The sequence below is a fragment of the Mya arenaria genome, chromosome 14 (assembly GCF_026914265.1).
Source record: "Mya arenaria isolate MELC-2E11 chromosome 14, ASM2691426v1".
NCBI lineage: Eukaryota > Metazoa > Mollusca > Bivalvia > Myida > Myidae > Mya > Mya arenaria.
Window position 1 is genome coordinate 31,148,626 of NC_069135.1, and position 25,769 is coordinate 31,174,394.

Consider the following 25,769-nt stretch of genomic DNA (forward strand, 5'->3'; position numbering starts at 1 on the left):
ATTTCACGTCCTTTCTATGGGTATAACGACACCGTTTTTATTTTATTTCCTCTACTTGAGGCTAAAACCTAAAATGGAGAATGACTTCTATGGCTTTGCTTAGCATGATAACAAAAACAACAACAATAACAATTACAAAAACAACAACAACAACTAAAGCATTTATTGCGTTCAGACAAAATGTAATTGATATATATGTTATAATACAAGGGATGTAAAAACAAAATAACACTATTTGAAGTTTACTTAATGTATCTCCCCTGCGTTAGTTCACATTACTTACTTTCATTCGTGGTAGTAACAGTTCATACACCAAACTACTCATGCTTCAATACTCGTATAGACTACTGATTTAACATAGAAATACGATACGAATTTGAATAAGAAATACATTTTAAAAACACCCTATAAAGTAACAGTTGTAAAGATATAACAAGTACGACACACATTAAACATTAGATAACACGGCAGGATTCGGTGCGCTGTACAGATAGTTTAAAGTGCAGGAAGATATTTGCCATCAAGGTTATCGATACATGTAGTTTAAATATATCAGCACGATGTTGATAACACTATTGACTGGAGTCTCATTTTGGAAATATTAAGACAGTGAAAAAATACTAAAGTTTTATAATTATGTGGATTAAACTTATCACACAATAATGAAGGAATTAAAGGGAAAAGGATATATCTGTTTATAAACGTACAGTTGAAAGTTGATATAAGTATGGAGAGCAAGCTTTGTGACCCCTGCCGTTTCGATGAAACGGAAGAGAAGGCAACTGGGTTTTGCGTTGATTGTGTGGAATATCTATGTTCTACATGTAGTCGAGATCATAGAAGAAATAAGATAACCAGAACCCATACGATCCTTAAAGACGAAGATATGCCTTCTGATGTGAGTTCCTTTACTACAATGAAGACGATGATAAAATGCAAAGTACATCCAGACAGAACTGTTGAATACAAATGTTCAACTCATAATGAACTAATATGCGTTTCCTGTTTCACGAAAGCCCACCGACAGTGTCAAACTATTGATGAATTGACTTTTGAAATAACTAAAAAACAGTTGGAGAGTGTGGCCCAACGAACGAAACGATTGCAAAAAGAGATACAGGAATGTGGAGATGCCCGTCTAAGAATGACGAAAATGCTAAATGAAAATTTAGTTAAGCTAGAAAAAGATTGTGATCAGCATGCTGAGGGTATGAAAGAACGCATAGATACTCTGAATAAAAAATTGAAAGAAAATATTCGCACTACGATTGGTGTTCAAGTGTCGAGCAACGAAGGAGATATTGACGCGATGAGCTCTTTACAAAATGTGCTCAGTACAAAATTAAAACTTGTCAACGATACACAGAAATATGGGAACGCGAGCGAGCAAGAGGCAGTATTCAAATGGACTGAAACTAATTTGAAGGAAGTAGAAAGTCAAGTACAAAGTTATAAAAAAACACAGTCTAAACTCTACAAGTTTTTGCCGCATCCGAGTCTAGAAAAATTGAGTGACTTAGGTCAAATATATGAATTAGACGACAAAGAGATAACAGTTGTATATGAACAAAAAATCGCAAGTTGTTCGAGTGAAGAAGTCGCTGATGAGAAGAATAAAGAACGTCCAGAAAAAGATACGATTCGTTCTGGTGTTCTACGCATTACAGAGTTCTCGTTTGTCCAAAATGAAATTTTGAGTTGCAGATATGTTGAATTAAATCCATTGGTTGGTCAGAGTTGTGCCATTGCTTCATTAAATTGTTTACCAGATGGGAGAGTATTAGTCCTTGATGATGTGAATAAACGGCTTATGGTTCTGAATTCAGAAATTGGCAGTGTCTTTTGTCACACATTTCATGAGAAACCGGTTAATTTTTGCGTTCAGCCAACAACGGACAAATCTAAACATTACATTTGTGTTTGTTTCAGTGGTACCAACGCTATCAGGCGACTTATGTATTTTGTCGTTAAGAAAGATAACGTTACGGTTGATGGCGGGTGCTTTACAAAACTTCAACCAGTTAATGTTTCTCCGTTGGGACATCAGACAGTTGTTTTCTGTGGCCGAGAAATCGTTGACAATTTAGAAATTAGAGAAACGAAAACCGGCAGAATAGTCGGCATCACAAATGTCACACAAAAAGCACGAAAAGTTCGTGTTTTTGAAATGTCTAATAAACCTGTGATATTTGTCTTGGAGAGAAATGCTGTAATTGTGCATGGTATCAACAAATCTAAACAGCTTTTCCCTCATACAGACTGGCATATCGACCTAAAAGGAGGAGAACCAACAGATGTTACTGTTGATGAAAAGAATATCTACATATGTTGTGTAAATATAAATTGTGTGTACAAAATCTCACTGAGTGATAAATCCAAAAGCAAAGTTATCATTGAGAACATTGAACAACCGGTTGCTATTTGTTATGACAAAAGAAACAATCAATTGGTCGTTGGTTGCAAGGTACCACCAGTTCTTTACGCATTCACGTTTCCTTTAAATTAAAAGTTGTTGTTTGAGTGTACTACTAGAGAGAAAGTGCTCGTATTTTCGTATTTTGGTTAAAAGTACTATGATTCTTGGGAAGAAAAACTATATTATATCGGTGTATTACGTTTAAGCCATTATTTCATCATTGATGTTCAATGCTTTGGGGAAAATATTCATATATGGTGTGATCAATTGGGTGATAGCTCTAGATTGGACATACTAATTCACCAATTGCTCTTTGTATCGACAAAGGAAAACGATCGCTTAAAACTACTTATTGTTTGCAGGGGACCAACAGTGTTACATGATTCTCTGAAAATTGTAGAGTGATTAGCATGTGCAAATGTGATACTTCTAACTGGTTATGTATTGTATACGCAATGGTTATTTTTTATTTTAGTCTTCTAAACATCAAGGCGGAAGGCCTGGGGCTAATGTGTATAAATGAATGAATGGCAAATGAATATTTGGTGTGCGATTTCGTCAAAAGCATCCTAAACGATTAATTCACAATATGTTCGTCCACGTCATATGCATAGACATGAGCGTAAACACTTAGTAAGTTAAATGATTTGAGAAACAATGAACTACGTTATGTATGTTGTGTATATTGAATTGATTCTATGTGCTTTTTCTGCTTTTTACATTTGTTTGACAATAATTTAATGACAATATTGAACTTATTAGTCACATTCTAATATACAGTGTTTTGATTTAATCATTAGAGTATAAAATCTCCCTTAATAAATGCAAAAGTTCGACTCGTTTGGCACGTTGATTGTACATTGTATTGTGGAGTATGTCCATATGCCAAGCTTATAGTAAATAAAATCAAATTAGAGAAATGTTTGTTATTTAAAACATCTAAAATATAATGCTAATGCTAACGCTCACAACAGAGATTAAATATAATGACCGTTTTTTTCAGCACTTTTTCTGAACCTATCCCACTTACATGCATGTACTAGTATTCTCTGATAATAAAATCAGTCCAACAGATGTACAACAAATTTACATTCGTCATGAAGTACCGGCGTGAATACGCTGTAAACATACTCTTGATAACTTCCTTAATGATCGTAAAGATCATTTTGGACTGTTTTGTTAAAAATTGTTTTTTTTTTATAAAAATATATGCTAAAAGTACGGTTTTGATCAAATGAGGTTCATGATACATTGAACATAATTCCATATGTCTATCATGTTTTTGCACTAAAGTTTCGGCACCATGAAAGAAAGTAGAGTATAACAAATAGAAAAAAGTTCGGTATGTACGATTTTAAAGCCAATCCCTATCAAGGATTGATGTTAATAATAATAGCTTACCCATTGCTAGCAAATGATAAATTGCCACACAGAAATCAATGTAGCGGACGTTGAGAACTTTGCGCGGCTTGCTAAAGAAAATCTTTATGGCATATTTCGGTAGCGTGGACCTCTTATTCAAGAATCTGATTGACGGCCTCGTGCCAACTTTGGTAAAAACGAGACATACAAGATGGCGGCCAAGATGGTCATTCAAATAAAATGTACAATATTACTATAATACTTATGTGTATGGGCAATATTTCTTGTCCAGTTTGGCCTTTGTGAAATGTTTTATTTCTTTGTCAAACTCTAGGTTACTTTGTCAAATTGTTATTCTTTTATTTCAAACAAATTCCTATATCATATCCAAAACCATCCCTCTGCAGTGGTATGGCATGTTTTGATTGGAATATTTCACCAACATGATTTCCGTGTCATTTACTTTGCTTCATGTGGCGGAGGATATCAATTCAACGAATTTGCTTCTTTAATGTTTAATATTTGAAGAATGGAAATACTCACTTTAAAAGCGAAAAGACGAAAACGGTTTGGTGTTGCCGTTTTTAACCAGGTTTTCACATAGTGAAACCTGGTTATTAGAACGACGAATGTCGTTGTTCGGGCGGGCGGCCGGGCGGGCGGCCGGGCGGCTGGGCGGCCGGGCAGCGTCAAACTCACTAATGAAACTGAATAACTTTAGTTAGGGTTGACATAACTTAACCCAACTTGGTATTAAAGAAGAGTTTATGGACACCTTTCATGGTATTGCGTTTGGGGTCCGTAGGATCAAGGTGAAGGTCACTGTTACTAAAAATAGAAAAACGTTTGAAACTGAATAACTTTAGTTAGGGTTGACATATCTTGACCCAACTTGGTATAAAGGAAGAGTTTATGGAGATCTTTCATGGGATTCTGTTTGTGATCCCTAGGTTCAAGGTCAAGGTCACTGTTACTTAAAATAGAAAAACGTTTGAAACTAAAACATTTTAGTTAGGGTTGACATATCTTGACCAAATTTGGTTTAAATAAAGAGTATATGGAGACCTTTCATGGCATTGCGTTTTGGGTCCCTAGGGTCAAGGTCAAGGTCACTGTTACTAAAAATAGAAAAACAGATGAAACTGAATAACTTTAGTCAGGGTTCACATATTTTGACCAAACTTGGTATAAAGGGAGAATTAATGGAGACCTTTCATGGGATTGCGTTTGCGGTCCCTGGGATCAAGGTCACTGTTGCTAAAAATAGAAAAACAGACACAGGCTAAAGTTATGTCAATCATTGAAAACCTGGTTTCGTCGCATTGCATTTTTGTTTTGTTTTTTATTTAACTTAAGGTATTAGCCATGTAATACAACTCGGGAAACATCGACATATATCGCCACTCGCCGTAACAGATCGCGACGAACATCGGGCGTATTCGGCCTGTACCGGATGTTGCTATTTTTAGAAACAGAAGGTATTTCCCGGCTATTCATAGGTCAATAATGGAATTTCTACATCGTAGGATTTGGAAACATTGTGATGTTTTTCTCATGAATATACGTTTAAAATAAATAAACACTAAAAGTACACGCTGACAGTTGATTACGATACATCTAACAATTTGAGTCATTACAGTAAAACATGGATTATAAGTGAAATATACGCGTAAGAGAAGATTTTCTCTCGAAAAAAAGAACTGTCAACAATCGGCATGGAACTGGGTAGTAATTCTAAAATGCCGTCCAGGCTTTTTTTTTAATGATGGGTAGCCTGGACGTCATTCATAACAAAATTCGTAAACATGTAAAAACTGTCTATGAAATGAAATGTTCTTTATTTGTATTCTGTGGCTTAAGACTGCCAATAATACCTTAATTCTTATCCATAACCATATCCATTTTGCAAATTCACAAGCTTTTTCTTCAAAATAATAATTTAAATAACTGATTTCAGTTGACAGAAACTTTCTTATTACCAAAAAGAAAATGGTTACACACAACTATACTTTTGGGTTTTGGGCAGTAGTATTTTTAGTCTGGAGTACTTTCCCCTAACACTATCGTAACCAGTTACCAGACTATAGCATTTTATGAAATTTAAAAACATTTATCGTCAAATACAGGATTAAAAATTTATTTACAAATTATTCTGAAGGCAATGTGGACAATGCATACTAGTATACATGGTATATAATACAATTAAACAATAAAGCAAAACAAGACTAAATATTAAAAAAAAACATGTATATCAACGACAATGTTACGCTAAGTGAATCAAAATGTTTGATTGTGCAATCTATTAATTCAATTTTGACTTCAACATGACAATCCAAGTTTACAATAATCAGAGAATATTAAGTTTTTGCTGACTCTATTAATTTATTCTGTGTATATATAGTTTCGATAGAACAGATGTTTTATGATGATATTTATATTAATAAATACCTAATTCAGAAAACCTATACAAAACTCAACTAATCGGGACCTTCAGGAAATTACCATTTTTATTGGAATTGATAGAAAAACATAATGGCAGATCATTGTTGTTTGCTTTTTCCGACTAGAGTGCACTTTCATCGTCAAGCTTAAAGCTGATAGGAAAACAACTAGAGTTAGAATTGTTGTGTTTTTTAAAGAACTATATTGGTAAACAGTTATAAACGAAATAACACTTATGTGTTTAAGAGGATAAAACATGACAAAGCCGTACCTCTGCGTGATAATTCGCCTTCATGCTCGTATAGACTATGTCTCGGGCTGTTATGATACAAATAATCATTCACTGGAAAACACCGGAAAACTTAATCACCTACTGGTAGGAAGAAGGTAGGAAGGAAAGAGCTCTTACAGTCGCCAGTTTGTACCTGAGGTTGCTCTTACCGTATGCGACAAGTTCTTGAAAAAGTTTTGTGTTGTGTGTCAGAATCTGGATGCTCTAAAGACACCAAACAAAGGATATGAAGCAGACAAAAGTCCAAAGACATCCAAGTGAGCGCAAATGAGCGGTAAATAGCAAATAAAATAATGAAAATGAATTGAAAAACATGCCATGCATGCAAATGAAAATTCTTCCCATACTTTGGTAACATTCCACAAACTGCATGATATTGCTTTTTGATTCATTTTGCAAAAACTACATGCCTTAATTCTAACAAAAAGTAATAAATGTTTGAAAACACTATATTCTTATTTTATTTTAAATAAATTAATGGTTTACAATACAGCATTTAAGTTGTATTAACAAAAATACTGCTAAGGACACTATCAGCTCTTAGTTTAATAACTAATAGTCATATGTAACCTTTACCAGAGAAAAGAAAATGCATTTGGATATTCTCGGCTACATTCGTTGACAAAAACAATGGTGTTTGGTGAATTTAGATGGTGTTTGAAAATGCATGTTGTTTTAACAATTCGGAACATGATTCTTATATGATATATAGTGAAATTGATGTAAAAAGGATTACTTTTAACAGGTATACTGTTCTTTTTTTGTTTTAATTGACTAAATTGGAATAATCTTATTAAATGTGCGACCAAAATCTGATCGGCATTTTGAACATGTTTACGAATTTTGTTATGAATGACGTCCAGGCTAACCATCATTAAAAAAAGCCTGGACGGCATTTTAGAATGACTAGGAACTGGGATATTCGTATCAAAGGGCTCTGAATGTAAGTATCCTTGAACAGTTTTGTACGTTGATGTGTTCAAAAACGTTTGTTTTTTAATTTATCTTCGGAATTCTTAAATCATTTTTATTAGCTAAATGTTTAGATCATATTATACATATACTTATGTACATGTTACATATTTTTATATGTACTTATGTACATAACTTATGTTTAAGATATGATATGAGTATGTAATCTTTAAATTGATTGTTTTATCTTAGAAAAATATTAGACATAAAATTTTGTTTAAAAATGATGTGTTTTGGTACCTGACCTATTTCTAACATACCACAATACATGTACATACCCGTTATTTGTTTACAAAATGCATATTTTTAAAATTTACCTGTGAAAAAAGTTGTATGTGGTTTGGGGCTTGAAGCCGCATCTGCTAGGACACTATTAACATTCATTGGCTTGGTGTAGGTCTCGTTAAAACCCCATACTGTTGTGAATCATTATCAACCATATGCACAACAACTACACATTTGTGCCTACCAACCCTTACTCTTGGCTAAAACAGATATTAGTGCAGAATGTATAATACTTGTGCATTTGTATTTTACAGTGGTAGTTTCTGCTGGTTGATAATCAGAAGTATAATTTCTTCCAGGCAGGAAAATGACTGAATATTACTTTGTCAACAACACTGGGTTATGAAGAATTCCAGCCTGCATTAAATACTATGTTGGATCCTAGAGAGCGGATTTGACAGCCATGTCCATCCACAAGGCAGTCGCATCTGATCGAGATGATGTGAGTATTTCATATAACATATTTGACTTGGTTTTTGTTTTTATAAACCTACTGTATTCAATAATCAAGTGGTGGTGGTGGTGGTGGTGGTGGTGGTGGTGATGGTGGTGGTCAAGTGGTGATGGTGGTGGTGGTGATGATGATGATGATGGTGATGATGATGATGATGATGATGATGATGATGATGATGATGATGATGATGATGATGATGATGATGATGATGATGATGATGATGAATTTTATTGATAAATTTAATAATTTTCTTATATATATATATACATGTATGTATCAGCTTGTTGTTGTTGTTTTTCAAAATAATGTCGAGAAATATTAAACTGTTTATATTTTATTTTTTATATGTATGGCAGTATAATTATCTATACTAATTAGTTAGAAAGGCTTTAAAGTACAACTTTTTTCCTTTACAGCACTAAACATTCTTGATGAGTAAAGTACCTGAAGGTGCATGAAAACCAAATCAGCATTGAGTAGTTATCATCTGTGCACACACTACAAGTACAAAGCATGGGAACAGACCAAACTTCAAATGTTGAAGAGTGGAGAATTATTGTGAAAAAAACTAATTGTTAGAATACCAATGACGAAATAAAACAGATATACATCAAATTACCCACAGAGATTGTTTACATGTTATAATATTAAAAAAACAACAACATTAGTTGAGAACTTTCACTCTGATATTTTTGGAGGGGCGAGCCCACTTAGTGTTCTTGTTTCTTCACATATTTTTGTTTAAAAGTACACACATTTGTTTTAAACTCTGTATTCTGAGTTAGTATCATAAGTAAAATTTATTTATTTGAAAGAGTACATTTTATGAATAAGTCCAATTAAGCTTTATAATTTTTTACAAGAAAAAGGATGATTTTTAAGCATTTTATTAGCTATAAAAATGTATGGTAACATGACATTATGTATATTTTCTTCAAAACTGGACGGTAAACTATCATAAATTATCTTTTAAATTGTTCAATAGACATCATAGATAATATCTAAAATGATTTCAGCAGCTTGCCTTATAGTTAACTATTTTTTATGAATTTTATAAAACTGCTATATATTTTCAAACATCGAAAAACTGCTCTTTTCCGAAGAATCATAAGATCAATCAAAATGATTTTTTTCCATGTTTATCAATAATGTGTTCGTTTGAACTTTAGTTTTCTGTTAACTGAAGTTTATTTTACCAGAAACTGTTGTGTTTATTTCATAATCTCTGATAATGCAAAAAAAATGAAATATAGACAAAATATTTACTTGTCGCTCTTTGTAGCCCTTGGAGTTTGGGGGTGGGTGTAATGAAACATAAATAACTTTTTTAATTCACGGTAAAAAATCTTCAAAATTTGGATAAAAGTCCCATAGTGTACCGTGATTATAACTATGTTGTCGGTTAAAGTTTTTAAAAAATAGTGTATTACGCGGCTAATACCTTAAGCTGAAGTCATATTGAACCAATTAGATGTTTCACAATCTTTTACTTTTCAAATTTCCTGCACGCAAATCTAATCCTGCATTTTCCAAAATGAGTGCATTTTCTGAAACCGGGTCATAAAAATGCATATTGAGGTGTAAGATGTTATTGATTATGAGTATTGATTAAAGATGCACTCTAACTCTAAATAAGGTTTACCACAATTAAGAATATTGTTTTAATATTTCTCAATGGGTGAATAAATGTGGAAAACAGTGGTTCTTGTGAAGGATACCAAGCTTAATTTTAAAGAAATATGCATAAAACACGGTATTTTTACCATGGGAGAATATAATAGAAGTAAATATTTTAGCATTCACCAATCATTTAATATTTTTGCGCTTTCTGCAATTAAATACACAGTTACAATCTTGTTTTCAGTGATTAATATTTTACATTATTGCTTTAATAAGTAAGAAGTAAAGGTTTGTCAGTCAAAATTGATGTCTGTTATACATGTGTTTGTATTGATTTTGAATAAGAGTGTCACTTAAATAATTGCGCCAGTAAAAAGGATGGCCATTCGGTTTAAGTGTTCAATACTCGTACACTTCTGTGTATGGGCATTGTCATCATTAGAAATCATTTCATATCTAGTTTAACAGTTATAAACATGTGTAATTGTCCGTTAAAAAAGTATATCAGGTCACATGTATTCATAATTGTAGCTAACATTGCATGGACGAAATTGATGAATTCCTAAAGAACTTCTCCATTTGCATTAATGGTATGAAATCATCTAAATGTGTTTTTTATTAATTATATACTTAAAATTATTCTTAAAGCATTTCTTACAAAATCACGTTCGGAAGGGGATCCAAGGGGGCCGCCAAATATCACATAATGCGTATCAAAACAAGTTGTACATAAAAAATATGGAAGTAGTAATACTGTATTATGACAAATTCACGACATTCTACAGAAGACATAGGGTGTGATCAGGCTACGCTCGAACTTAAGGATTGTTTTTCAGTTTGAAATAAACAGTGACACAGACAAGACAAATATTCAAACTGTCAAAATATTTGAGGCCCTCCCTGATAAGGACTTTGCGCAATTCCTTAAGAGTAACACAGATACCGTCTATAAATAGATGTTCCCGTGATTTTTAAAATGTAGCACAATATTCGGGCAGTAGTAACGCAATCCGGCAGTCTTTTTGGCATTGGTAGGCATCCTAAGTGGTACTCATGGCATGTTTGTTCTTTTTCTGTCGAATTAAAAAGCAGTAATTATTTTGTTCATATTATTTCTACAAAAAGATACATTTGGTGAGATATTTCCCGGATTCATCATTAATACATATGCTTGATTCGAACACATATCGCTCAGAATCGAATTCACGTCGTGGGATCATTGCAAGCAATTGGGGCCATCTTCTCCAATCTAAAATTAAGAATTATATCATGGAAAACACGCTTAATTGAAAGCAAATGCTGTATTTGACCATCTTGGTAGCCATGTTGAACTTATTGTGGTCAGTAATGCATTAGAATTACATTTAACAGTTAATATACCTGTTCAATTAAAAAAAAAATACAAACTTTATAGAAATGTACTCAGGGTTAATACGAGGTTAATACGAGTTTACGTATACAACAACTTTTTCCGTCGAGGTCACATTTGATATTACATACTAGATGTATAAATGTTTAATACAGGCTATAAATGTTTCCGGGCGATTGACAAGATATCACTTGATAACAAGTTAAATGTAGTATATTTATTTAGACCTGGGAGTAAGAATTTTGGATTTTAGAATGTAACAATAACTTGTAAAGAAACAACACACATCGTGCCTTAAATTCACAATTCTGAAAGCCATGTTGGTGGCATTCTAAACCTTTGAACTAATACCAAAATTGTAATTTTCCGTAAATACTCTGGCTCTAAGGCATTTCAGCGAGAAGTATTGGTGTTTATTATCTTGCTTTAAGCACGAAACTTTGATTTGCCACTTTCCAGTTGGCATTGTCGGCGCTTTAGGCAAAGAAATTTGATGCAATTTAAGTAAAAAAATCCAATTGCAGAGGCAGGACCAGTAGATGTAAGTTAACAATTTAGTCTAAGGTCTACTTTTACGGTACTGGCTTATATTAATTGAATATAACAAAGGACAAAACAAACAAAGCATTATCACGGAACACTCTTTCATGAACCTAACGTAAAAGAACTTTGTACTTCGTTCACGGTGTATTTATTTATTTTGACCATTCGTCATCATTTACTGATATGATTTAATCATGTTCAAGATACGTGAAATAGAATACAACACATGCTATTCCATGTGAGTGATGACAGTGTTGTATTAGCCATTGTTGTCACTGAACATTCTCAATCAACTGCTGTTACCATAGTATGGATTAGATGTTATGCTAGCAAAGGATCTTTTTTAGATTGTATGTAACAAAGACATAGTTGCACCATCAGCGTTTTGCAGAAGTTGACATATGAGTGAACTAATTGACATCAGAGCATGGATGATTATCAATTTATGAATTCATACCAGTTATTCATTGAAGCATGGTATATATTTGAATAGCAAAGGAAGTTTAACAGCACACTATTAAATTACACTTACATGTAAAAAATACTGCAGACAATGATATGCTATTGGGGATATCGTTAGCTTTATCAGCCGAGACGTTATAAATTTCATTTTAGCGGTGCAAATATTAACTGGGCTTTGAACATTGAGGCAATATCAAAATAGTTCTTTTTATTTGGATTAAACGTCGGTGTTACACAGTTATGCTGAAACAAAGAAATACGCGTATATGGCCGTATGAACTGTTTTAGATTTTATACTACCATGGAACACAATCTTTGTGACCCGTGTGATTTCGATGGAACGGAAGAGAAGGCAACTGGGTTTTGCGTTAATTGTGTGGAATATCTATGTTTTGCATGTAGTCGACATCACAGAAGAAATAAGATAACCAGAACCCATACTATCCTTAAAGACAAAGATATGCCTTCTGATGTGAGTTCCTTCGCCTCGATGAAGACGATGACAAAATGCAAGGTACATCCAGACAGGACTGTTGAATACAAATGTTCAACTCATGATGAATTAATATGCGTTTCCTGTTTCACGAAAACTCACCGACAGTGTCACACTATTGATGAATTGACTGTGGAAAAACTAATAAACAGTTGGAGTGTGTGGCCCAACGAACGAAACGATTGCAAAAAGAGATACATGAAGTTGGAGATACCCGTCTTAAAATGACGAAAATGCTGAATGGAAACTTAGTTAAGCTTGAAAAAGAGTGTGATCAGTATGCAACGCGTATGAAAGAACGCATAGATACTCTGAAAGACGAATTGAAAGAAAACATTCGCACTACGATCAGTGATCAAGTGTCGAGCAACGAAGGAGATATTGACGCGATAAGCTCTTTACAAAATGAGCTCAGTACAAAATTAAAACTTGTCAACGATACAAAGAAATTCGGGAGCGCGAGCAAGAGGCAGTCTTTAAATGGACTGAAACTAATTTGAAGAAAGTAGAAAGCCAAGTACAAAGTTATTAAAGAAACACGTCTAAACTCTTCAAGATTTTTCCTGATTCGCGTCTAGAAACGTTGAGTCACTTACGTCAGATACATGAATTAAACAAAGAAGAGATGACATTTTTGTATGAACAAGAAATCGTAAGTTGTTCAGGTGAAGATGCTATTGATGAGAAGACTGAAGAAAGTCCAGAAAAAGACACAACTCGTTCAAGCAGCTCTGATGATCTACAGCTTACAGAGTGTTCTTTTGACCGCAATGCAATTTTGAGTTGCAAATCTTTGGATTTAAATCCATTGGTTCCAAACAGTTGTGCTATTTCTTCATTAGATTGTTTACCAGATGGAAGAACATTGGTCCTCGATGATTTTTACAAAAGACTTATGGTTTAATTCTGAAAGTTGCTGTGTATTTTGTTTCTCGTTCCGTGAGAAACCGATTAACTTTTGCGTTTAGCCAACAACGGACAAGGCTAAACATTACATATGTGTTTGTTTCCAAGGTATCAAGGAAGTCAGGTATTTCGTGGTTTACAAGGACAAGTTAACATTTGATCGTGGGTTCTTTTCAAGACTCCAGCCTGTGAGTGTCTCTCCACTTGGACACGAAACATTTGTTTTTTATAACAGAGATAGCGCTAGTAGTTTTGTCGATGTTAACAACATAGAAATCAGAAAGATTACAAACGAGAAAATCGGTACTGCCAACTTCACCCGAACAGCAAGCAAGGTTCGCGTATTTGAAATTTTTGGAGAGCCAGTGGTATTTTTCTTGGAAAGAAATACTATATCTATGTATGGTATCAACAAATATAAGCAGATTTTTTCTCAAAGGGACTGGTATATCGACATAGGAGGAGAACCAACAGATATAATTGTTGTTGAAAAGAATGTTTATGTATGTGGAAGTATGAACTGTGTATACAAAGTTTCACTGAGTAATCAGTGCAAAAGCAAAGTTATCATTGAAAACATTGACCAGCCGGTTGCTCTAACCTATGACAAAAAAAGCAATCGATTATTTGTTGGATGCAGGGATCATCACTTCTTCACGAATTTACACTTCCTATAAATTGAAAGTTGTTTGTTTGAGTTTAATTTGATTGAGAAAGTGCTAGTAATCTTGGTAGTATGATCGAAATCAGAAAAAAAAAAATGCGCGTAGTGCAAACATCACACGAGTTTAAATTATCTGGAGAAAGGATATGTTGCTCTGATTAGACGTATATTTTTAATTTTGTAAGTATTGATCAATGTTGGAAGGTTATGGTCAGAGTAGTTTAAGCCCCCCAGAAGACTCGTGTTCGTGTGAATTCATGTTCCCTTTATCGTTAAAGCAATTGTTGTGAGTGTTTGGTCTGTCTATGCTGTTTGTATTTGTGTGTGGGCTGTTTATACGTTTGTGTCACGTATGCGGTGTCGTTTTGACCCTTGCCTTGTGTCTCTAAACAGGGTTCGTGTTTTGAATCTTGGACTACTGGGCTTGAATCTGTAGTTTTCATTGTATTCTGTGGTATATCCTTTGGGACTGTATCAATGTATGATGATTCTAAACAGCTCATATCAAAAATAGTGTTGACCTATAAACTTACCGAACTAACTGTTGTTGAGAATAATATCTATTTATTGTACTTGAAAATATGAACTTTGTGCATAAAATGCCAATGATAGTTCAACGATTGAAAATATTGAACGACCAGTTGCGCTTTATTACGACAAAAGAAGCAATGTTTTCAAGTTATTTGCTGATTGAAGGGGATCATCAATATTTTATGCCTTTTGTTTATATTTAATCTGAAAGTTGTAGTGAGAATTTAAAATACTGAAATTCAAAAATTATAACGTTGTTATGTATATGTTAGTTTAGTGATCGTCTGAAAAAAATCGAACTACGTGAGATATGTTGAATGTATATGCACAATGCACGTGTATTATGTATTCAACATTTGTTTGACAATATTTTAAACTATGATAGTAGAATTGAACTAATTATTCAAAACGTGATATGTATAGCATTGTTGTAATTGGATAATTAAAGACTGCATTGGGTCTCGTTCTAGCAAATTCAATGACAATATTAATACACGAATGGGTTGCGTTCGGTTCATTGGATAGTAAGTTCATGCCACGTTCATGTTTTATCGTATTTTGCTATCCCTACCACTTTAAAGATATTGAATTCCTGTATTCGCTATCCAGTCAACGTGACGAGCATTTGCTTTTTCCGTATTTATAGTGTTTATATCGCTTCATTTGCAACAAATCATAAGAGTTTCTGCCCAGAAAACATATTGTGATTAAAAACATATAAAATTCAATATATAGTCAAGATCAACGACGTATGGTTTATGTGTCTGATAATTTCATTAAGCAAATGCATAAGCAAATGAAAACAAATAGCAAATCACACAACCATTTGATCACAGCAATAAATCTGACAGCGTGAATATTTAGTGGTGTCGATATTATCTGCAATATAAGATATATCGTTACTTTATATTCAACTTCGTCAGATACCCAGGGCTTACCCATTCCTTTACTATTGATTCATTGAAACAAATGAAGTTAAAAAATGCAACTAAGGGAAACAAGTATTGATATACTACAGTATAATTCCGCATTGTAGTTATTCATACTGAATAATATGTTCCATATATATATAGTTATGCCTGTAGTATTGTATTTCACTTGATGCTTGGGTATGAATGAATAAACAAGTAACATCATTTGAGATCTTATGAATCTAACCCGTTCAGCATGTTGTTGTAAGAACTAAACCAACAATGTATCAGATCAGTCGTGGGTTATCCGTATTCAAAAATATTAATTCCATAGCTTTATACACATATACAGCAAGCTTAAAAATGGTACATTTGTTCCAAGAATAATAATAATTCGTCAAATGCTGTTTCTCAAATATATACATATATACATACATATACATATGCACTAAACAAAATTTCTAAACGTCCACTATATGTTTTATTAAAATATGTGAATAAAAGAACAAAATCACAAAACTTGTTTAATACACAAGTTTTACACATTTTATTTCAAACATTTGAATAACATTTCATTTCATTAGAATAAATAATTCATTGGAAATAACAATGTTAAAGTTAGTCACCCATAAAATCGAAAGTCACAAAGTACTGTCTAGGAGAACGTGTTAAACTCAGTAGCTTGTGTAACCACCATTTGCAGCGATAACTTCATGGCACCTTGACCTCATTGAAACCACATATCTGTGCACGTAGTTCTGTGGGATAATGTCCCACATCCGACAAAAAACACGCCAGAGTTCATCGGCATTGTGTTGTTGGGGGCAAAGCCCAAACTTTACTCTTTAACATTTTCTATTTGATTCAGATCTGGGCTTTTTGCTAGAAAATCTATAACACGAATGTTGTTTGTTGCCAAGCATGTTCTGAGTTCCCCGTGCAACATGACAAGGCGCATTGTATTGCAACAACATCATGCCTCGATTACCTTGAATGTGCGGTATCAATACAGGTTGAATAATATCGTTTTGATACCTCAGTGCGTTTAAAATACCATGGATAGGGACAATTGGAGTCTTTGTGTGCATGGCCAGACCATCACAGAACCACCGCCGAACTGGTCTGCGTCAATCAAACAACATTCCCTGTTTCGCTCTCCCCTCCGTCGGTAAATGCGGACGCGCCGATCTGACCCACTGAGATTCAATCTCGTTTCATCCACAAAAATGGCATTAGCCCAGTCAGCTCTAGTCAACCGTAGATTCCGTCTCGCACATGCTAGCCGTGCTGCTCTGTGCCCCGCAGTAAGGACAGGAACCATCCGTGGTCGACGGGCGCGAATACCGACGGCCCGGAGCCGGTTGCGGACGGTCTGTGTGCAAATTGGCCGGTTGGCCGGTTGTGCGTGCGAACGGTCTGCCGTGCCGGTAACGTAGCTGGAGTGAAACGGTTGCGTAGGCTTGGTGGTGAGTTGTTACTCTGCATTTGGGCCTCCGGTGTATGTCAGCAACACTTCCGGTTCTTCTAAATTTCTCCCACAGCTGACAGATACTCGAGTGTCGCCTATTAAACAGCCGCGCAACCTCAAATTCATTGATTATTATGCGTTTTTGGTTTAAACAGAACATTTTTGATATTATTTCGCACATTTAATCGGTTAATTGATTTATTAATTTACAAAATTGCTTAACCCTGCCGAATCGAGGTACCTGCATCAATCATGCCGATGGCCCTTGCCCGTTCTTCAATGGTCATTCTAGCCATTTTTTTTATTTTTTTCGAGTTGAAAATTCAACATGTATTGCGTTAACATGAAAAAATAGCGATAACTTCATAATCCTCGTGATTCTCGTGCCAAAAAAAACGGAAATTGCACCTACCGTCTCGCATGGCTAACCTCGACCGTAAGGTGTGATTTTATTTATAAAAATCGATAGAGTACAAGGCATAACGATGTAGTTTCAATTTTCAAGTCGATACATTGTGTAGTTTTCATATAAATGAATTTCATAAAGTGGACGTTTAGAAATTTTGTTCAGTGTATATACAGTCGGCATTCGATAATGAAGGAAGACATGTTTTATCACAGTTTACATGCAATCAGCATACAGTAACAAAAGTGCGTGTCTTTGAAATGTAAAGCTATACAAAGCAAAGCAGCCGTTGAAAAAATCAATAGTACAGAATACCCATTTAAGATATATATATTATGTTGAATTAAAAAAGAGCAAAATTATAACACTACCTTTACAAACATGTCATTGTAAGGGAAGTAGCCGTGACTCAAAGAACAATAAAAAATAAGTTTAACGTAACCCTACAATAGTGTAAAATAACCCTGACACGCATTTATTATATTTTTTATTTTCTGTATTCTATCAACGATGAAGCTAAATAATTGTCTATAATATAAATAATCATCCATAATTTCGCCCCTGAAATTCTTTAATCATAAAGATAAAATAAAAACATTCTGGCAAACACGTCAATGTAGTCACGTGATCCTTCCTTCAAAATCTCACTTCCGGCTGTACACAGGACCAAGTGATCAGGGAAGAAAAGTCCCTGATTTATATTAAATAACTGAGGACAACAGGGTGCAGACCCTTTTGACAAGATGGGGAGTAAGTATATTCTTTGTTCCATGCTAATTTGCATGCAATCTACCCGTAGTTTTTGTGAATTTATTCATTTAATATTTTTACCGGCTGCCACGTCGGACATTTAACTTGGTGGGTGGGGTTAAGGAATATTTACAAAAGATTTACTTAAAGCATTGATGTTTTAATACAAGTTGATTCTATTAACCTCACAATCTTTCAAACTAAATATTTACTTAATACTGGTTGTGTGATTTTCTTGAAGTATCGTTATGAATGAGAATAAAAAATAAATTAGAAGCAGACGAAAAACATATGGTTTTGTTTCAACATCAGAGAACATTATTCAAGATCTATATGTAATATATATATATATATATATGAATGAACAACATTTACTTATAAATTTCATTTTCTTTTCAGTTAAATTTTTGGAATTCATAAAGCCATTCTGTGCAGTACTGCCAGAAATTGCCAAACCTGACAGAAAGGTAAGTTGTAGAATTTTCAGTTGATGATTTAACTGCATAGTTCATAATGTTTATGGTGTAGCAGTGCTTCAATAAAAAAGTCAACAAACATTGCCTTGAATATAATCAACCCCAAATTATTTAACTTTTAATTGTGTGGTACACTGATTATATTAATGTTAGCCATACTTGTTCATACTTATTCTGATTTCAAGTATATGGCCCAATTCTAAATTCAAAAATGGCCACTTTTTCACATAAGCAAATCTGAAGCACAATTTCTAACAATTTTTAAAAGTCTAATATTGTTTTTAAATCTCACAATTAGAATACCATGTTGATGATTTTTCCACTTTTTTATACTTTAATTCTTAATTTTAGATTCAATTTAGAGAAAAGGTGCTATGGACAGCTATCACACTCTTCATTTTCTTGGTTTGTTGCCAAATTCCCTTGTTCGGCATCATGTCGTCGGACTCTGCAGATCCATTCTACTGGCAGAGAGTTATTCTGGCTTCTAGTAGAGGTATGACATATATTTCAATTCCTTTCATCAATTATTTTTTTAATTACAAGTGTCGACTAGAGAACTCATCAATTAAATAGTCTTATATCTCATAAGCCTTATTTTTTCTGATGAAATAGTGTATTTGTTTGTTTTAGTTTCTAGCATGTTTTAAAGAAGTTCATGTATTGTGTTCTTTCTGTTAACAGGAACCCTTATGGAGTTGGGTATTTCGCCAATCGTGACATCTGGTCTCATTATGCAGCTGCTTGCTGGAGCTAAAATCATTGAAGTTGGTGATACCCCCAAGGACAGGGCTCTCTTCAATGGTGCCCAGAAATGTAAGTTTGTGTTACTACTGTAATTGAAAAAAGTACAGTTCAAGTTAGATATGCAAATAATCTACTACTTAAAGGTTTTGGAAATATGTGCTTCTCAGGTGGAACAAAAATAGTCCAGCACAATTCACTATCTGGATATTGGAAACTGCAAGATTAAAAGCACACATTTATAATTAGTGAAAACATGGAAGTTTTAATACAAGACTTAAGAAATGGTATGTAAAAAGCCAGATAAAGGTAGCTGTGCATTAAAGAAATAATGCTGCCTTAACCAGCATAAGATTCATGAGTTCACTATGTTTCAGTATTTGGTATGGTGATCACTGTGGGACAATCCATTGTGTATGTGATGACGGGAATGTACGGAGATCCAGCAGAAGTTGGTGCCGGAGTCTGTCTTCTCATTATCATTCAGGTAAAATCTAATGTTGCATTATATACCGATTTTTATCTCTTATATTTGTTCCACTGTTGATTCATTTTTGGTACCCTCTTATTTATTTGCTTATTTGGCCAATTCTAAACAACTTCTAATGGTAGTTGATACAAGGTTTTGAGTAAGGCTATTCTTCGCCAGTAAAACAACACACTTTCAAGGAAAGTGAATTGGGATGGTTCTGTATGTATGCAGGGACATTTTTATGTGGCGTGTTAAAACATAATTGATTGACAAATTGCTTTTTAAAGTTATTCTTAAGAATAAATATAAATGTTTTCCATTGTCTTGCAGTTGTTTGTTGCTGGTCTGATTGTGTTGTTACTGGATGAGCTCCTGCAGAAAGGCTATGGTCTAGGCTCAGGAATTTCTCTCTTCATTGCCACAAACATTTGTGAAACCATCGTGTGGAAGGCTTTCAGTCCTGCTACAGTGAACACTGGCAGAGGTTTGCACTTTCAACTCATTAAAAAACTCTAGGGTAAATACATTTTCCTGAACAATGGACAGTTCTGGTCATTTTTGCTGCAACCAATATTGCATTTAACGGTACTTGTAGAACAGATAAGCAAATAATAGAATCATTTTTTATGAATATTTATAATGTAAAAAGTATTTAAACCGTGTATATATATTTTTTTATATTTGAAAAATCATATATAATTTTACCATTCAAAAGCCAGCAGTTTTTTATACCATAAGAAAGCTGATGTTTTCTTACTGTTTTGTACTTACATGAACTTTACACTTTTGTTATTGGACAAAATTCGGTGGTTTTGTGATTTCTGTGAATGATCAAAGAGTTATGTGACCAATTAATTTTACTGTTCAATCCTTCAGGTACGGAGTTTGAGGGCGCAGTTATCGCTCTGTTCCATTTGTTGGCCACAAAACAAGACAAAGTGAGAGGTCTGCGTGAGGCTTTCTACAGACAGAACCTCCCCAATCTGATGAATCTGATGGCAACTATCTTCGTATTTGGTGTGGTCATATACTTCCAGGTATGCATACTGTTTACTTTTGCAAGCTTTTAATATTGGTCAATAAATACACCAAAACAATTACACATAAAACTTATTTGACATTGTATGTATGTTTTAAATGTGAAAATTTGCATTCTTTATTAGATAACTTAAGAGATAGAATAATATATACAGAAGTCTTAATTGTTACAGTCTAGTTAGTCAGCATCACATTGGCACTATTACAATAGATGCAACCTCACTTTTCAGGGATTCCGTGTGGACCTGCCCATCAAGTCAGCCCGCTACCGTGGCCAGTACAGCTCCTACCCGATCAAGCTCTTCTACACCTCCAATATTCCCATCATTCTCCAGAGTGCCCTTGTGTCAAACCTCTACGTTATCTCACAGGTGAGGAGATGTTTCAACTTGTAGTTAAATATGTTACATAAGAATGTCTTCAATACTTGCTTTCTTTTTTCAAAGAAATTATGTGTATTTCTTTAAATGTTTGGAAATATGCTGCTTACATATATACCCTTGCACTATCAAAATATAATGTGTACAGCTGCATGAATGGTGTTGATTTCATAGGTTATTAATATAATGTCGACTTTTTATACATGTTCTTTTTTCTTTGGTTTTCAGATGTTGGCTACCAAATTCCATGGAAATTTCTTTATCAACTTGTTAGGAGTCTGGGCTGTAAGTATAATTCTGATTACATGTAAAGAATTCATTCTTTGCATTGCAATAAACAATGTTAAAAAGAACTTTTGCAATCTCTATAATATCACAGTATTTATTTATATTACTTTCAACAATCATTACAGGATGTAAGCGGAGGTGGCCCAGCCAGGTCATACCCCATTGGAGGTCTCTGTTACTACCTCTCACCACCCGAAACACTTGGGCACGTTGCAGAGGATCCCATCCACGCCACACTCTACATTGTTTTCATGCTGGGATCGTGCGCTTTCTTCTCAAAAACCTGGATTGAGGTGTCTGGATCTAGTGCCAAGGATGTAAGTTTTTTTTAATTGATTAATATTTATCAGCCCAAATTCTCAATTACAGGTTTTCATTATGATTGAATTCTATGGAGACTAGAATAATAGGGGGAAAATGCTCTAAAAGACACTTTTCTGTTATGTAAGTCTTAGTAACAGAAAATGGCAACTAAAAAATTAGATATTTTAGAAAAAATCTGGTCTACCTTTGTCGATTTCTTCATAAGCATAACAATGTCTTAACTAATTTATATTGATTTCTGCCCCCAGGTTGCAAAGCAGCTTAAGGACCAGCAGATGGTAATGCGAGGCCACAGAGATGCCTCTATGGTGAAGGAGCTCAACCGATACATCCCCACCGCTGCTGCCTTCGGAGGTCTCTGTATAGGAGCACTGTCTGTCATGGCCGATTTCATGGGTACGTTGCTATTAGAAGTGCTTTGTTAACAATTGCTTTTCCGTATTTAATTAGATAAAGCTTATGCTTATTATCTTCAAATTTTGAACAATTTTAAAAGTATGTTATGTTTTAATTGATGCTACTGCTAGATTAAATATACTCAGTATTCTAGGCCAGGGATGCAGAATGATTTTTCTAACACAATGTTTACTGTGCAGAAGATACGTAATTTAAACAGAATCAGTGATAAATAGTAATGAGCATATTGTTTATATGTCAATTCACTCTTTCAGGGGCCATTGGTAGTGGAACTGGTATTTTACTGGCTGTAACAATTATCTACCAGTACTTCGAGATCTTCGTCAAAGAACAGAGTGAAATGGGAGGAATGAGCACTCTGCTGTTTTAAACATGACCCTCCTAGTGTAGCTTATAGACATTTAAATTATAAATTTGTGTTTTATCAGTTTCCAAACATTAATGTTGGCAATGTTTATGCATTGAAATATATTATTGAAATTAATTTTTTGGATCTACCAATGAACTGGTTTGTGAAGTATAAGACGTGAAAATGGACATAGATCGTGCATCAGAATTGAATTCATTCCTTGTTTGTATAGTTAATTGATGGTTGAATGGTTGTAGATTGGAAACTGATGAACATGTTTCTCATTTTGGAATGATGTAAATTTTATGCGATGTAAGTTTTACTTGTTAATTCTTAACTGTTGTGTTGAATGTTCTACATGTCTGGTATATATGGTTCGTCGATCACATTCATTTATTCACTAGTCACAAAATAGGCTGACCAGTTCATTACTAATATCATTGTACATGTGTAGAATAAAATGACCCAAAGTCAGGAATTCATGTAAAATTTTCAGACAGTTCATTTCAATATTTAAGTAGTCTAAAAGAAAAATTAAGATATAATGTTGAATTTTTAGTGCTAATTTACAGGTATATGCCATTTTTGCATTATTGGAAAGTGTGAATACTTTTTGTACAGCTGACAAATAAAAATTGTATTATAGCATTCATTCCCCATTTGTTCAAATTGATCTGTTGTGGTCGGAAGTGAGTTGTTTTTACTTGACTATATTGTTTAGGGTCTTGAGGCAATAAAGTATGTAATATAATAGACAAGTGACAATTCATATAATTTCAAGACAAGTTGAAGGGGCCTGAAGCCATTTTAGTTATGGTATTGTCATGATGATCGATGGATTGACAGGCTAGACAAGTGTGAGAAGATGGTTCAAAAGATAAAGCTTTTAAGATGTACTTACTGTTTAAATTATTGACACATTTCGCTGTAAAGCTATCAATGAATTATAATTTATTGGGAAAAAAATATGACACACGAGTTTTTCCCTCCCAAAAAAAGATATTTGTGTAGTATGCCCAGGTTTATGGATTTTATATGTAATATAGAAAATTGAAAAATGAATAAAAATATACAAACAAATTTTGTTTTGTGTTTTTTGTGGTAAAAGTAGTAGTATGAAACATTGACTAGTTATTTCGTTAGAAAAGATTAAACCTCCATATCAATGCTATCTTGTAATCAATAGATTAAAATGTTCTGTAATTAATGACAAGAAATTGAAAAGGTTTGGGTGAAACTTTGAACTATCGTACACTTTAAATACCAATGTTCAGATTGACATAGCCCTGTAAAAAAATAATGTGCGAGTCGTTTTAATATAGGGAAACGACTTATTAAGTAGAAAGTTCAAGAGACTATTTAAATTGGTAAATGTGTACTGTCAAATAATTTGTGCAATATAAAGAAAATGATTATAACACAATATGTTGTATATAGAAACATAATTGAGCTCTTGCAACTTGAAAACCCTTCGGGTCCGGTGGAAACTAGTGTCTGTGAATATGTTGGCTATGAATCACAACACAATACGACCTGTAAATCCAAATATCAAACTCCAAAGCATTCGCTTAGGGTTCTCGACCAAGTTCTTTATCATTTTCCGAAAGTCATGGGTTTTTTTAAATATTTGTCGTAAAACATTTAATCACTACTTTAAAAGTTTAGATAAACCATGTCATTTTTTTCAATAATGGCCGGTACAGGCTACCTTTATCATCGGTGAGCGATTCTAATTCAGAACACCCAAAACTCAAACAGAGCTTTCAAGAAGATATGTCGAATTATATACGTTTTGTACTAAATACTGTATTTTCAAGTATTGTGTTTGATGTTACCAGACTCACTGAGCCGGAGAGGCTGGGTTTCGTACTGGATTTTTAACAATGAGCATTATATATCTACTCTGCAAAGTGTGGCATTGAAATCTATGCGTTGATTTCAATGGGGTATTTGATGGATCGACACCACAAACTGTTCGCACGTGATGGAAATGGGGTTGAAGCATCCATGACTGAAACTGTGCAGATTTTAAAATACAAAGGGACATAAGCATGAAGATATTTTTCATTTATCCATAAATAGGTTGTCACCCTTTTTAGGTTGAATAAGGCTGCCCCAATCGGAACTCCTCGGCTAGTATCAAGATATATCTCGAAGCTTGCCGGAGATGGCCGAGTTGTTACGATTGAGGCTGCCCTACATCCGCGTTTTAAATAGTGGCATTTTGTTTCTGGGAATTTTTATTCAATCTTCTTATAACCTTTCAAGTGTGTCTGAGAAAGAGGCGCTTATGTTATGTACTATTTGGCACTTATATATTATTCTAAGAAGATTTCCTCTTTATGTTGAAATAAGCAATCATGTCACTGTTTTATCATGACCCTTGGTTTGTTCAGTCGCGGGGTTTGTTTACATATGTTCAGTCGTGGACCGATATCGGTCACATATGTTAAATAATAAAATATACATATAAAAATCAAATATTTTATTCAAAACAATGTTATTCCTCTGAAATATCTCTTTTGCCGCAAACACACAGGCCAAACAAAGAGTTTCTTATTTTGTCAACAATTCTTTTCTTCTTCTGTTTTGGAGCAACTTTGCCCGTGATATTATCATTGGTTTCAACCTCGACAAAGTCATCATTGTCTTCAAATGCGATTTCATCATGTACTATACGTAAGTTTTCCTTCGTTAAATTGATACTATTTAAATCAAATGGCTGCATTTCATTTTCGTCTGAGCCTGTAGATGTGAAATCTTTGTTTTCCAATGCATACATAATTTCTTCAGGTCCAGATGACTTCTTATTTTCTTTTGCTGGGGCTTTCCACCCGTCTTGCTGAACTCCACCAATGTTTGTGCTAGCAGATTCCAACCCTATACGTTCATGGATACCGGTAGGTGACTTGGCTGCAACGTGCAACTCATTTGC

General features: G+C 34.0%; 2 protein-coding genes across 2 annotated transcripts; both read left to right on the top strand.

Annotated features, from left to right (window-relative positions):
- Nucleotides 1-570: 570 nt before the first annotated feature.
- Nucleotides 571-3,330, top strand: LOC128217027 (uncharacterized). Its single transcript, XM_052923836.1, has one exon. It carries the CDS (start codon nucleotides 728-730, stop codon nucleotides 2,504-2,506), a length of 1,779 nt encoding a protein of 592 aa, XP_052779796.1. The 5' UTR covers nucleotides 571-727; the 3' UTR covers nucleotides 2,507-3,330.
- Nucleotides 3,331-18,215: 14,885 nt separating this feature from the next.
- LOC128217029 (protein transport protein Sec61 subunit alpha) lies at nucleotides 18,216-23,914 on the top strand. The gene is made up of 12 exons (XM_052923839.1): nucleotides 18,216-18,346; nucleotides 18,746-18,813; nucleotides 19,174-19,318; nucleotides 19,507-19,638; nucleotides 19,944-20,053; nucleotides 20,369-20,522; nucleotides 20,915-21,075; nucleotides 21,307-21,447; nucleotides 21,685-21,741; nucleotides 21,870-22,061; nucleotides 22,317-22,464; nucleotides 22,740-23,914. The coding sequence occupies exons 1-12, from the start codon at nucleotides 18,340-18,342 to the stop codon at nucleotides 22,853-22,855; spliced, it is 1,431 nt and encodes a 476-aa protein (XP_052779799.1). The 5' UTR covers nucleotides 18,216-18,339; the 3' UTR covers nucleotides 22,856-23,914.
- The last annotated feature ends 1,855 nt before the right edge of the window (nucleotides 23,915-25,769 follow it).